Genomic DNA, 15,944 nt, shown 5'->3' with positions numbered 1-15,944 from the left:
GAACTTGTCATACCTTCAGTCTGCCCAATGCTTGAACCCTCGCCAAGCAAGATGGTCTCTTTTCTTTTCCCGTTTCGAATTAATAATAACCTTCAAACCAGCTGCCAAGAACAAAAAAGCTGACGCTTTATCTAGAGCTTTTGTGACGTCCTCTGATATAGAAGAGGTTTCCAACCATACCATTCTAGACCCCAAATGTATCTCACTGGCTGCTTCATCCACCAAAACGCTACCATTTGGGAAGACTCTCGTGCCTCCTACTCTAAGGAGGAAAATCCTTTCGTGGTTCCATGCCTCTCGTTTTTCTGGACACGCCGGTGAACACAAGACCTTTGAGATGCTCTCTCGAAGTTACTGGTGGCCTTCAATGAGGAGAGACGTCAAAGAGTTCATTGCTTCCTGTGAATTATGTTCCCAATTCAAATCTTCCCGCAGAACTCCAGCAGGGTTGCTGCGACCACTACCCATTCCGTCCAAACCGTGGACCCATATTAGTATGGATTTCGTTACTGACTTACCACCTAGTAAGAATCATAACACTATTTGGGTGGTGGTGGACAGATTTTCGAAGATGGCTCATTTCGTCCCTCTGTCTGGTTTGCCTTCCTCGTCTATCCTGGCCGAACATTTCATTAAAGAGATCTTTCGCATCCATGGATGTCCGTCTGAGATTGTGTCAGATAGAGGAGTACAATTCGTTTCCAGATTCTGGCGAGCCCTTTGTAAAACCTTGGGCATACGATTAGCACTCTCATCTTCTTACCATCCGCAATCTAACGGACAGACTGAGCGTGTCAATCAAGATCTTGAGACTTTTATAAGGATGTTCTCTTCAGCCAATCAAGACAACTGGGTAGAGTTGCTTCCTTGGGCCGAATTCGCCCATAACAACATGTACCATGAGTCATCATCCAAAACTCCATTTTTTGTGGTCTACGGTCACCATCCGTCTTTTCCGGAATTTCCTGCCCTCCCACCCACCCAAGTTCCAGCGGTGGAGACGGCCTGTCAGACCTTTAAAAATATCTGGTCTCAGGTCAAAACCTGTTTGAAGAAAACATCTATCAAATATAAATCTTTCGCAGATAAGAAGAGGCGGGCTATTCCACCACTAAAAATTGGAGATCGTGTCTGGTTATCTACTAAAAACATTCGTTTGAAGGTCCCATCTATGAAATTCGCCCCTCGTTTTATTGGTCCATATAGGATCATTCAAGTAATCAATCCAGTATGTGTGAAACTTCTTCTTCCTAAGAATCTTCGGATTTCTAATGCCTTCCATGTGTCCTTACTCAAGCCTCTTATTATCAACCGTTTTTCAAAACCTCCCTCAGCTCCGCAGCCAGTTCAAGTTCATCAGGAGGAGGATTTTGAAATTACTGAGGTATTAGACGCAAAAATTTCGCGAGGAGTACTTCGTTTCCTCGTTCATTGGAGGGGCTTTGGTCCTGAGGAGCGCTCTTGGATCAAAGCTGAAGATCTTAATGCTCCTGCCCTTTTGAAGAAGTTTTATTTCAAAAATCCGGACAAGCCCGGTTCCAGGCGTTCTGTGCCCACCTTTAAAAGGGGGGGTACTGTCACTCACCGGACCGTGAGTGCCTCTTCCCGGACATTTAGGAACCGTGGTCGTCCTCCATCCTGAGGGTCTGCGCATGCGCAGCCCTTTCCTATACTTTAGTGTATGTCCCTTTAACTCAATTGGCAGATCAGGCAACACTCCCTATATTAAGCACCTGTGGTCAACACCACGTTGCCTGATCTTGGAGTCTCATTCCCCATGAGCCTCTGAAGGTGTTTCCTCGTGTATTCAGCGCTGCTGATTCCTGTGGTTTCCAAACCACTTCTACCTCTGTGGTTTCCTAACCACTTCTCCTACTGTGGTTCCAACCATACCACTTCTACCATCAACTGTATCATCGTGACTGTTTGCTGATTCCTATCCGCTGCCTCCGTGCACTACAGTCTCCTATACCACTTCAACGCTATTATATTCCATAGTGACTGTTTGCTGATTCCTATCCGCTGCCTCCGTGCACTACAGTCTCCTATACCACTCCAACGCTATTATATTCCATAGTGACTGTTTGCTGATTCCTATCCGCTGCCTCCGTGCACTACAGCCTTCTCTCCTTATCCACTCACCTGTTCATCATCAAGTCTGTGAGCTGATTCCTAGCTGCTGCCTCCGTGCACTACAGCCTCCAGCTGGCAACTCGCCTGTGTTCATCTTCGCGACTGTGAGCAGATTCCTATCCGCTGCCTCCGTGCACTACAGCCTCCAGCTGGCAACTCGCCTGTGTTCATCATCGTGACTGTGAGCAGATTCCTATCCGCTGCCTCCGTGCACTACAGCCTCCAGCTGGCAACTCGCCTGTGTTCATCATCGTGACTGTGAGCAGATTCCTATCCGCTGCCTCCGTGCACTACAGCCTCCAGCTGGCAACTCGCCTGTGTTCATCATCGTGACTGTGAGCAGATTCCTATCCGCTGCCTCCGTGCACTACAGCCTCCAGCTGGCAACTCGCCTGTGTTCATCATCATGACTGCTAACTGATTTCTATCCGCTGCTCCTGTGCACCTCAGCGTCATCTCATCTCTCCCGTGGGTTCGCAGAGTCCCGCTGCCGCTGCCAGTTCTATCGTCCATCTACTGCTGATCCGCTCTCCACGCCTTCCTGGCTCCCCTGGTCGCTACCCTCCTGTCAGCATTGGATTCGTGTCCCTGTTGGTCTACTTACCTGTGCGCTGCACCTACTAGACTCCTGCTTCTTACATCCAGGGACTTCTCATCCTGTCGGCCTCCTGCCGCCCAGGTATCACTGCACTCCTGTCTGACTGCCTTCTGAACCACGGTATGCATACTTCTCATTGACTGTGCTGGTGTATTGCATATCTTGCTGGACTGTGTTGGTTCTCCTCTGGAGTTTGCAATCCGCTGAGTCTTTTGCCATCATTGACTGTGTTACCTTGTGCTGGATTACTTCAGAGACTTTCTACATTTGCAGACCTGTTCAGTCATTTATATATATTGTGCATATTACTGTGGATCGTGTTTAATGTGCCCGTGTACATCCTGTGTTGCAGTCTCTCCCCGTACACCTCCTCACATATATTTTCAGTGGTACAACTTGCTGAAGGCAGACCACTGATTCCTGTTCCAGTATCACCTGTTCCATTCCTCTCACATAGCAGTGGTACAACTTGCTAACGCAGACCACTGACTACCTCCACTTGCCCTTGTCCATACAGTTCCTCGTGTATTATCACCTCCATATTACCAGTGCTGCTAGTCATAGACTTTCCTGAGCATCTCATCATCTACTATTGCCTGTTCCGTGATCACCCTGCTACCAGAGTACACTATTACCATCTATATTGCTCTGGTAAGCTTACCACCTGGTGATCCCTGGGTAAAGACTCCTAGTGCCCGTGACAGCAGAGTTGTTTGCTGTTTTGTTGCTGACAGCATAACTCTCTTCAATTTTTTGTAGGGGGGGGGAGGAGGAGGAGGGCTAAGATCCGTGGGTGAAGCTGAACCACTAGTCATGAACACGGGCCAGGGCCTAAGCCGTTCCTTGCCACTCCGTGTCGTAAATGGCATATTGGCAACTTTACGTTTCTCCTCAGATGATTTAAAGTTTCTCTTTTTGCTACTTTTTCTTAACTTGGGCTTTTTGGATTTTACATGCCCGGTACTACGAGATTGGGCATCGGGCTTGGAAGACGACGTTGATGGCATTTCATCGTCTATGTCATGACTAGTGGCAGCAGCTTCAGCATTAGGAGGAAGTGGGTCTTGATCTTTCCCTACTTTATCCTCCAAATTTTTGGTCTCCATTATATGTAGCACAAGATACTGCAGAATGTGTGAACTTGGTAATATTGCAGTACCAATGGACTTATACTGCTGTATTGGTTTTGCAAATTTGGTTATAATAATTATTATATATTTTTTTTTTTAAATTTTTTTATTTTTTTTTACTTTTTTTTTATTTTTTAAAAACTTGGGAATAATGGGGAAATAACTATGCCCTTAGAAGCACAGAGCACAGGACACAGCACCACTGGACTGAACAGGACACGGCACAGGACCCAGCAGCACTACGGAACTCAGCAGGACAGAGCACAGGACACAGCACCACTGGACTGATACTGCAGAATGTGTGAACTTTGTAATATTGCAGTACCAATGGACTTATACTGCTGGATTGGTTTTGCAAATTTGGTTATAATTATATATATATTTTTTTAAATTTTTAATTGTAATTTTTTTTTTACTTTTTTTTTATTTTTTAAAAACTTGGGAATAATGGGGAAATAACTATGCCCTTAGAAGCACAGAGCACAGGACACAGCACGACTGGACTGAACAGGACACGGCACAGGACCCAGCAGCACTACGGAACTCAGCAGGACAGAGCACAGGACACAGCACCACTGGACTGATACTGCAGAATGTGTAAACTTTGTAATATTGCAGTACCACTGGACTTTTACTGCTGAATGTGTGAACTTGGTAATATTGCAGTACCAATGGGCTTATACTGCAGGATTGGTTGTGCAAATTTTGTGGTAATTAAAAAAAATTAAATTAGTTTTTGGTATTTTTTTAAATAACTTTTTTTTATTTTTTTAAACACAGGGGAATATTGGGGAAATAACTATGCCCTTAGAAGCACAGAGCACAGGACACAGCACCACTGGACTGAACAGGACACAGCACTGGACCCAGCAGCACCACTGACCTCAGAAGGACAGAGCACAGCACACAGCACCACTGGACTGATACTGCAGAACACAGCACAGCACAGCACAGCACAGCACAGAACTAAACAGCACAGCACAGAACTAAACAGCACAGCACGAGATCTACCAGGACAGAGGACCACCTAACACACCCTCCCTCTACCCTGATCAATGCCCGAGTGAAGATGACGGCGACTAGCGGGGAATTTATAGGATCCGAGTATCGCGAGATCCGACAACGGGATTATGAGTCAGAGCCTCAGTTTCAGATTTGAATTTGGCGCCAATACCCGGATCTGTCTCGGATCCGACTCGGATCGGCAACGTTCGGGTGGGCTCGGATTTCATAAATCCGAGTGCGCTCATCCCTACTTGTAATCCAAGATATTTAGGATACACATCATAGAGAACTGCTCTATGTGTGTGTCTTTTAAAACGTATTCTATCTATTTCTGTGGAGTATTTTCAGACTCTGCTTTTCTATGGAATAATGCTTCCCATATGGATCCATTGGTATAGAGCTGAAGAAGATGCTCGCTCCCTAAAGTGGAGTAGTAAAACTACTACAGATAAGCTTCTTTTTATTCTAAATTTGGTATGTGGCTATTCACCTACACAACCTATGGACATTTATTACTTTATTTACCACATTATATTTAGCTCTTCTTATTGTTTTGCATTTGAATTTGGAAAACTGCACTTGCAAACAGGTGCAAAAATGTTTGTATATTTTTTGTTGTATATTTATTATATCACGGTTTATTGCATTGAACTGTCACCTAGCGCCACAGGCTCCATTACTCGTTGTTTTTTTTTATAGTAAATGTCAAGTAGTATCTAATTTTTATCTTCTATTTATTCCTTAACTTTAAAAAATCATTGTTATATCTAACACATCCCATCTCTACTCAGATGCAGTTCAATAGCCAAGTGACAACCTGACATTGCTCAAAATGCCCCTCACAATAGGCACTTTTTGATCATTTATATATGTATATATATATATATATATATATATATATATATAATACTACCCTTGGTGCTGTACATGTTAAGCATAGGATATACAACGAGAGGATAGGTAGACTTTAGATAAGTGTGATTGGCTCACACATTACCTAGCCCTAGACTTGTCAAATGATAATGTATTTTTACTACGTTATGGACAGGTTTCGTGAATGCATACACAGCTGACATTGCATTATTTGATAATTCCGCATCAGTCCGCAAGACTGGCGAGAGACTCACACAGAAAGGTCATGTAACACATGACCTGCAAGTAATATCTGCATTTAGGTGGTTGGCTATACCAGCTTTGTCTTACTTTACTTATAAAATAAAGTGTAATACACAATTTGTTTTTTAAATACCTATTTTTTATTTTTCTTTCAAGAATGTTTCTGGAAAAGTTACAGTAAGTCTCAGAAGTATTGAAATAAAAATCTGCCAAATAGGTACTTGTAAGGCAGGTAGAACACTTATATTTTCAAATGCAGTACAGTGTAAATTAAAATAAAATGTTGTTGTTATCCATGTATTTCCGTGTACAACGGTGTGGTTTTTTTGGTTGGGGGCCAAATGCCATTCAAAAATTGATGTAATTCAACATACTCTGTGGAGCTTTCAAAGAAACTGAGAAACACAAAAACCTTTGACCCACGGACCAAAAGCTGGACAGCTCTGACCTAGATTAAACTTCATGAATTACATGTAAGACTTGATGAGTCACAAATAGTGCATGCTTATCAGCATCTACTGCACTCATTTAATGTTGTCAATACCACGGAGTAGTGGTCAGACTGTAGCAACATCTGTAACATAACTTGGATTTATGCATGACGGAGCACCATTAATATCAACTTCTACATGGCACAAGTTTGACATCCTGCCAACAGCTGGTATAAAATGGAGCAAAGAGATGGCAGTGAGCAAAAGACTTAAAAAAAACAAAAAACAATTTTAACTTAAAGACTTACATAATCATGATTATAATAGATATGTAAATAAGAACAAAGAACAAAGAAATACATATCCTTATTATGTAACGGAAATGAAATGCATGGCTGGTAATTTCAATTACTCATAAGGCATATTCGATACATATTGCTACTAATTTTTTGGTATATTCCGTTATATTTTTCTCCACAATGATAAGATCATCCAACTATGAAAAATCCAGCTTATACATTGGTCTTGTTGATGTGTGACGGGCAGTGCCGGTGGTGCGTGGTCCGGATGCAGTGACGTGTTTAGGTTCATGCTGTGGGCAGTACAGATATTCGCGCATCCTAGCTCATCAATCTTCAAGATGATTCCGTGCTACTAAATGCATAGACTGGGAGATGCACCTGGGAGTTTAGTTTCCAGGAAACTCAAGATACCAAACATTGAAGTTGTAGCCCTGTGCTGCCAATGGCGATAAGGGCTGCAGAGACACGATTGTGACGTATATCTTATACAGTAACTCTTTAACAGCAGTTCATATTCTGCTGGGGATCATTTTCCTTTTTCTCAGAAGAATTCCCCTCAAGTTCTGAAAGAAGAGAAGAGATATGTTTGCAGTGTATTTTCAGAAATGCTAATGAACATATACATTTAATAGTTTAGTATTCATGTAAAGCGCCACAGTAGCTATACCCTGCATTACAATACTAGGCTAACAAATCTACTTTATCATGTGCAACCAAATTTGTGGTTTTTTTCTAGGCCATATCTTGAGTTGGGACACAATCTTCTCCATTGATAGAAAGGAAAGGTGTGTCCCATAGCAATTTAAAAAGATACAAATTATTGACTGCATTTGTATCTGTAATGTGTAATTATTTTGTAGCGTCAAGGTGTCTGTATAGCTCTCACCTTAGGTTCCAATTTTTTTTTTTTTTTTTTGTTTTTAACATCAATAATATTTATTGAGAAACATCTTCAAGCATTGGGAATACAGAAAATAAAGAGGGAGAGGGTAACAAACAGCGGAGAGTACAAGGGGGAGACAAACCGTATTTTAGTACAAAGTTTTACAATTGAGAGACATGTACATCGTTATAGTATGAACAATTAAACCAATAACAAACGTAAACCAAATATATTAATAAGTTTGTGGGGGTTCATTTAGGCCAACAGGTAAGGGGCAAATTTGGGTTTTCAAATATTATATCTAGCACAGGGGCCACTAAAGCTGACATACAAGTTAATTAAACAATTGTGTATACCGTAGTTTATATATTAAATTTGTCTTACATAGACATTTGACACCACAATCTCACATCACTACTCTGTGCTGTTTTTACGATGCAGATACTTGCTGTCATAGGGGAATAAACAGTAAATTACAATGGCCTATAGGGGGCAGCTTTTATCACAACAGATCACTACTGTATTAACACCTCACCTTATATTATAATAAGGACCACCTTCTCTCAAAATAGACCTTGTTCCCTATAAAGGATGCCACGCGAGGGGGGAGGAGAAGAGAAAGGATGCTGTATAGTCCATAATTATTCCTAATGAATATTTATATAAACTCACAGTTTATACAAATATAATTTAGTGGTGTTAATATGTTTACTCTCTGGCATAATATGATTTGGGGGCACTATTGTGGCATAATATGATTTGGGGGACTACTGTATGGCATAATATGATTTGGGGGCACTATTGTGGCATAATATGATTTGGGGGACTACTGTATGGCATAATATGATTTGGGGGATTACTGTATGGCATAATATGATTTGGGAGCACTATTGTGGCATAATATGATTTAGGGGCACTACTATATGGCATAATATGATTTGGGGCACTATTGTGGCATAATATGATTTGGGGGCCCTACTGTATGGCATAATATGATTTGGGGCTCTACTGTATGGCATAATATGATTTGCGGGCACTACTGTATGGCATAATATGATTTGTGGGCTCTATGGTTGCTTAATATCAATTGGGGGCACATACTCAGGCATGAGGGAAGGGGAAGAGTGTTAATATAATGTGGGAGGTAGGCTATTAATTTAATGCTGGAGTTTAGGTGGGGGCTAATTATTTAATTGGTGCTATTTTATTTGTGGGGTGATGTGGGTCACTTTAATTTAATAATGGGGCCTAGCAATTTAAGAAGTGGTGATTTGACCATTAATTTAATGCTTGGGTGGTTTGGGGGCCATTAATTGAAAGTGGGGCTGTTTGGGGAAAAAAATAACGTCTATTTATTAAATGTGAATATGAATTATTTAATGGCAGTGATGGTTGCGGGAAATAAGTATATATTTTTTAAATGTAAATGCTATTTAATTTATTGCTGTGGTTGTTTGGAGGGAGGAAAATAAATGTGAATACTAGTATTTTAATGTTGAGACTGGAGGGAGGCCTTATTATAAAACATGGGTTGTATTGATTTAACACCAGGGCTGGTTGAAGTTTTCTAAATTACATGTACCTATTTTTTTTCCAAATAGGGCCTCCAACATTCCAGGATCCAGACAAGCAGCAACTAAAGCCACCAGCAGCCACAGCTGATGATAGTGACAAGATCAGGTAGGAGAGAGCCCGGGCCGGACTGGGACTAAAAATCGGCCCTGGCATATAAAGTACACAGGCCCACCTTAGTTTTAGCAGGAAAGAAACTGTGTGCCGAAAAGGGTGTGACCGGCACATATGACCATTGGCCCTTCTGGCATTTGCCAGAAGTGCCAGATGGCCAGTCCGGCTCTGGAGAGAGCAGGACTGTCTGCCAACTGTCCCGAATTTTGGTGACTGTCTTGTTTAGTGAGATTTGGTTCGACTACAAGGACAGTTGGGAGGTATGTCCCGCTTCACACTACTGCTTGTGAAGGCAGAGCTGCGTGCAACTAACAGTATTGCACAAAGTATTGCATGTGTATTTGTCTAACATTTGTCTAAAATGATAACCATGTTACATAATAGGGGCCCCGAGCGTTAATCCAGCTCTGGTTAGCAGGAGGGAGCGGATAGCTGCTCCCAGTCCCTGGATAGGACACAGCCTGTAGAGCAAGCCGAGGAGCTCTAAGTCTCACAAGATTTGGTAATCTCGTGAGGCTAAGAGCTTCCCTGCTCACTCTACAGGAAGTTCCCACCCTGATGGATGTCAGCAGCACTAGAAGCAAAGATAAGTACAGTGGGCTGGGGGTGTCATAATGTGCCTGGGGGGATGGCGTGATGTGGCTGGGAGGGCGTGATAAATGTAATGTTTTATTATAATGTATGTATCAATGCCCCATATTGGCCACACCCACAATACAATGTGGCCACGCCCTTTTCGGCGCACAGTTTCTTTCCTGCTGGAACTAAGGTGGGCCTGTGTACTTTAAATGCCAGGGCTGATTTTTAGTCCCAGTCCGGCCCTAGGGAGAGTAAAGACTAATGAGGAAAACACTGTAGGGAGAGCAGAGACTAATGTGAAGAAATACTATAGAGATAGCAGAGACTAATGAGGGGAAACACTATAGAGAGAGCAGAGAATAATGAGGGAAACGCTATAGAGAGCAGAGAATAATGAGGTAAACACTATAGAGAGAGCAGAGAATAATGAGGGGAAACACTATAGGGAGAGTAGAGAATAATGAGGGAAACACTATAGGGAGAGCAGAGAATAATGAGGGGAAACACTATAGGGAGAGCAGAGAATAATGAGGAGAAACACTATAGGGAGAGTAGAGAATAATGAGGGAAACACTATAGGGAGAGCAGAGAATAATGAGGGGAAACACTATAGGGAGAGCAGAGAATAATGAGGGGAAACACTATAGGGAGAGCAGAGAATAATGAGGGGAAACACTATAGGGAGAGCAGAGAATAATGAGGGGAAACACTATAGGAAGAGTAGAGAATAATGAGGGGAAACACTATAGAGAGAACAGAGAATAATTACTATTATTATTATTATTATTATTATTATCTTTGACTTATAAGGCGCCACAAAGGGTCCGCAGCGCTGTACATTACATATACAGAAAACAGAGAACCAAGACACAACAAGATACAAAAATATATACAAACACAGGTGACAGGGTAAAGCAAATCAGATTATTTCTGGGACAGATAGTGAAAGGGATGGTAGAGGAGTCAAGGATGACCCCAAGGCATCGGACGTGGGGGACAGAAACGAGGGTAGTGTTATTAACAGAAATAGAGGGGGGGGGAGGTGGGAGAGTCCTGGAAGAGGGGAAGACTATAAGCTCAGTCTTGGAAATATTGAGTTTAAGGAAGCGTTGGGACATCCAAGATGAGATGGCCGAGAGACATGAGGGGGCATGAGACAGAAGGGAAGGGGAGAGGTCAGGGGATGAAAGATAAATTTGGGTATCGTCAGCATAGAGGTGGTACTGGAGGCCAAAGGAGCGGATGAGGACACTAAGGGAGGAGGTGTAGAGGGAGAAAAGCAGGGGGCCAAGAACGGAGCCTTGAGGAACGCCAACAGGTAGGGGAAGAGGGGGTGATGTAGAATCATGAGTAGAGACTGAGAAGGAGCGGTTGGTGAGGTAAGAGGAAAACCAAGATAGGACAGTGCTACATAGGCCAATAGATTTGAGAGTTTGCAAAAGGAGTGCGTGGTCAACAGTATTGAAGGCAGCAGAGAGGTCAAGAAGGATAAGAAGGGAGTAGTGTCTATTGGATTTAGCGAGGAGAAGGTCATTAGTGACCTTAGTGAGGTCAGTTTCAGTGGAGTGGAGGGGGCAAAAACCAGATTGCAGCGGGTCAAGGAGCGAGTGAGAGGAGAGAAAGGAGGTGAGACGGTTGTAGACAACCCGTTCAAGGAGTTTGGAGGCAAAAGGAAGAAGCGAAATAGGGCGGTAATTAGAGAGAGAGGCGGGATCAAGGGACGGTTTCTTGAGTATGGGGGAGACAAGAGCATGTTTAAAAGAGGAGGGGAAGATTCCAGAGGAGAGGGATAGGTTGAGGAGGTATGCAAGGTGTCCAGGTTTTAAGAGAGAGGGAGCGGAGGAGGTGGGAGGGGATTGGGTCCTGTGTGCAAGTGGAGGGTGGAGAGGAAGAGAGAAGGGTGTCGAGATTACGCCTGGTGAGAGTAACCTTGGGGGACGGGGACGATGAGAGGGGTGGAGAGATGCTAAAAGAGAGGAGATGGTGGTCCGAGAGAGGAAAAGGTGAATTAATGAGGTCAGAGACAGTACCGAGGTGTGAAAAAAACAGATCTAGGGAGTGGCCACTGCGGTGGGAGGGAGAGGAGGTCCATTGAGAGAGACCAAGGGAGGAGGAGAGGGAGAGAAGTTTGGAGGCAGCAGGGTCTGAGGGATTGTCTATAGGGATATTAAAGTCGCCCAAGATGAGGGAGGGAAGGTCAGAGGAGAGAAAGTAAGGAAGCCAGGTGGAAAAGGGATCAAGAAATTGGGAGACAGGACCGGGAGGACGGTATATAACCGCAACACGGAGGTGGACTGGGTGGAAAAGGCGGATAGAGTGTACCTCAAAGGAGGAAAAAGAGAGGAAGGGTTCAGGGGGGAAGAACCCGAAAAGAACAGCAGGAGGAGAAAAATATGCCCACGCCACCACCTTGCTGTTCCCCAGGTCTGGGTGTGTGGGAGAAGGACAAGCCCCGAAAGAGAAAGCAGCTGGAGAGGTAGTGTCCTCAGGGGCTGGCCAGGTTTCAGTGATGGCAAGCAGGTTGAAGGATCTAGAGATAAAGAGATCATGGATAGAGGTCAATTTGTTACAGACTGATCTGGCATTCCAGAGACCCCAGGATAGTGGAAGAGAGGGAAGAGGAGAGATGTGGATGAGATTGTTGGGGTTGCTCGTCTGCAAGGGTGAGTATGATATGGAGCGAGGGGAATGACAGGAAGAGAGGGTTGGAATTGGATGAGAAGCAGAAATAAGAGGGGATTTGTCAGCAGACAGGAGACGAGGGGCAGGGGAGCAAGAGGTAGGGGAGGAATGGAGATGGGGCAGATAAGGGGGTTTATGAATGGGAGAGGCAGAAGGTAGGAGTGACGTGAAGGAGTAGATTACCTGGGGAGAAAGAGAGGGAGGTGGTAGATAGGAGCAGACTGACGCTGAGAGAAGAGCAGCGATGGGGACAAGAGTGAAAGGGTGTGAGTGGGGAAAGGGAGGAGAGAGGAAAAGATGGATAATGAGGGGAAACACTATGGGCCTGATGCTGAGTTGAAGAAACACATTGTGTAATTGCCCACAAAGGAAATGGATGCATTCATGCACAGTTCCTTCCATCTCACACAAGCACCTCCATGAGGATGATGATGATGTGAGTGTCCCTGCTGCAGGTTTCCCTGTTATAGTCTCACCGTCCAGTCTGTCATAGCCTATTGCTGGTAGAGACTTTTTTTTGGGTTCCCATATTGTTTGTCCCCGATTTTGACGCTGCCAGCTTAGGCTATGAACATTGATGCTGGGAACAATTTGGGGGGAGGAGCTATTTTTCTTTTAATTATTATTGTTTTAAATAACTACATTTAAGACCATCAATCAAATCAAAATTATGATGACTGGTGTGTCAGCAGTATGATGATACATTTATATTCATGTATGATCAGGCTTTATGCATAACCAGGCATTGTACAGCTCAGTATAGGTGTAAATATGTTATTCTACATGCACTTTTTTATGAGTAAATTACGTTCAAATTGCTACCTATCCTGCATTAGGCGCTATAGTGAGAGCAGCGATCAATGACGGAAAATAATATAGCGAGAACAAGATCTAATAAGGAAACACACTATAGGGATAGCAAGATCTAATAAGGAAACACACTATAGGGATAGCAAGATCTAATACGGAGTGAAAGCAGGGACTAATGAGAAATTGCTGCTTTGCCTTCATTTATGCTGGGCTTACATGCTTCAATTTGCAGTTGGCCAAATATTGCCAAAACACCTAAATAGTGCTTGATAATGATATGAGTGATTGGAAGATGGCCACTGTGGTCCTCTTCTGTAGTCAGTGGGGTCTAACGAGATGCACCCACTTTAATCCTGCACTTAGCGCTGGGGCTGGGCATTAGGAATGGCCTATGTTTGACCTGCTTTATTTAATCACGAGTGGACAGTTCCCGCCGTCCACAAGACACAAGATCAGCAATGTATGCTGGGAAACTGGCTACAGGTGGTTCAAGGTAACACACAGACATGCAGTGTTTAATTATTAAGCTGATTGTAAACAGAAAGCTTCCGTAATACGCCTGACTTTCTGTTTACTTCCACATCAGACTGTCCCCTCGCCTCTCCTACTGTAAGGAGCGAGGTCAAACATACGTACGTATGAGACTGCCGGCTCCAATCTGAGTTATACAGTGACTATTCTTCTCCAACTCTCTTTTCATGGACTGTTCGAAGGTCACAGCTGCCAACCGGAAGAAGAAATCCTTTACATTTTCACCTGGGGCAAAACAACACAGCATTATGAGTTGGTGTGATGTGCATACAGGTACACTGATATCTATATTGGTCCATTAGAAGCAGTGGGAGGCATCTTCACCTGTTTTTGATGACACAGACCAGTATTCTGCCTGCATTTCCACAGCAAATTTCAAGGCATCTCGCTCCGTCCGTTCACACTCTGCTTCTGACTAAGGGAAAAAAGACGTAGGATTAAGAAACAATGACCTAAACCAGTGTTGGCTGCTAACACTCCAACACCTGGAGTGTCACAGGTTAGCCAACACTGACCTAAACCATGGTAGGCGCTAAGCCTGAAGAACTACACTGGCAGAATTGATGAGTTTCATCAGAGCATATAGGCAAAGTGTGTAAAATCTTAGCACTTGGAGAATACGTGAACAAACGTATATGTTATAAGCTGACTATATCTCCAACTGCCAGTGCTGTATTTTTCCATAGGCCCTTTCTGGGAGATTTCATGCTCACTCAGGAGGTCTCCCACTAATTCAGTAGTCTCCCAGCCATTCTGGGAGACTAGGTAGCTATTGTGCAAACTTCTGCACCATAGCACCAAACATGGCACAGTGTATGGCGTAACATCATTGTGAATCATCATCATCATCGCCATTTATTTATATAGCGTCACAAATTCCGCAGCGCTGTACAGAGAACTCACTCACATCAGTCCCTGCCCCATTGGAGCTTACAGTCTAAATTCCCTAACACACACACAGACAGACAGACTAGGGTCAATTTGTTAGCAGCCAATTAACCTACCAGTATGTTTTTGGCGTGTGGGAGAAAACCGGAGCACCCAGAGGAAACCCACGCAAACACGGGGAGAACATACAAACTCCTCACAGATAAGGCCATGGTCGGGAGCTGAACTCATGACCCCAGTGCTGTAAGGCAGAAGTGCTAGCCACTTAGCCAGCGTGCTGCCCAATGATCACAATCTTGTCAGCCGATAAGCTGCTATATGTTCGGTCATCTACTGACCCTTTACTGAATGATCCAGTTGTTTGATGCAATGCTTGAATGCCCAATGTATCCCATGCATGTGTGTGTGGTTAACTTGCTCACAGATCCATTCATTTGGCGATCTGCCTGACCTAGTTCTGCATGAGTGTGTCCACTTTAACTACACCAAAAAAAGAAAATCCACTGAAGCCCCAACCATTGCGAAATAATAGTCGTTTTGTCCCAGTTTCCAGGAGTCTCAGATAATTTACACCTGGGGGTAAATGTAACAAACTGCGATTGCAGCAAATCAACTATTTAAATGGGCAATTTAATGAAAGGCAAAACTTGACTTTATTAAATTGCCTTTTTAAATCTAGTCGCCATTATCATTGAAAATCATGGATTTGCCATAATAGCAGTTTGATACATTTACCCTCTGCACTTTAATAAATAGAAAAGCTCCAGTTCTATGAATGAAGCTTTTTGTGGAACTGTATTATACATGTGCCCAATAATGTCTAGGATGCAACAGGAAATCACACTCGCCTGTTACTGTTATGTTCAAGTGTTTGTTTGCTGTAGCTCCCCATGAACAGCAATAGCACCATCTTTATGATGAAGAAATGTGAATAACATGAAAAAAATGTTGAGAAATGTATAACATGGAAAATATATAAATGTCAGCATGTTTATTTGTGAACATAAATATTGGAGTATCTTACTTTCACTTCAGCGGAGTCAACCTTAAGGATTAACAACATCAATAGTACATCACAAACTATTTGTAAGTCATTCTAGAAATTAATTTATATTTAAATGCTGCTTACTATGCTAGAAGACAAATTGAGAATTCATTGTAAATGAACCC

At 43.2% G+C, this 15,944-nt stretch overlaps 1 protein-coding gene across 2 annotated transcripts in view; it reads right to left on the bottom strand.

Annotated features, from left to right (window-relative positions):
* Positions 1–6,099: 6,099 nt before the first annotated feature.
* The window catches only part of RAB36 (RAB36, member RAS oncogene family), a 28,432-nt gene continuing 18,587 nt past the window's right edge, over positions 6,100–15,944 (bottom strand). For both annotated transcript variants that reach the window (XM_075215426.1, XM_075215433.1), the window contains 3 exons: positions 14,211–14,301; positions 13,992–14,111; positions 6,100–7,278 (listed from right to left, as the gene is read on the bottom strand). In XM_075215426.1, the coding sequence (XP_075071527.1) occupies positions 7,214–7,278; positions 13,992–14,111; positions 14,211–14,301 (276 nt within the window). In that variant the 3' untranslated portion in view covers positions 6,100–7,213. The remainder of the gene's footprint in view (positions 7,279–13,991; positions 14,112–14,210; positions 14,302–15,944) is intronic.

The sequence above is a fragment of the Mixophyes fleayi genome, chromosome 1 (genome assembly GCF_038048845.1).
Source record: "Mixophyes fleayi isolate aMixFle1 chromosome 1, aMixFle1.hap1, whole genome shotgun sequence".
NCBI classification, from domain to species: domain Eukaryota; kingdom Metazoa; phylum Chordata; class Amphibia; order Anura; family Limnodynastidae; genus Mixophyes; species Mixophyes fleayi.
This window is presented reverse-complemented; position numbering and strand designations above follow the sequence as displayed.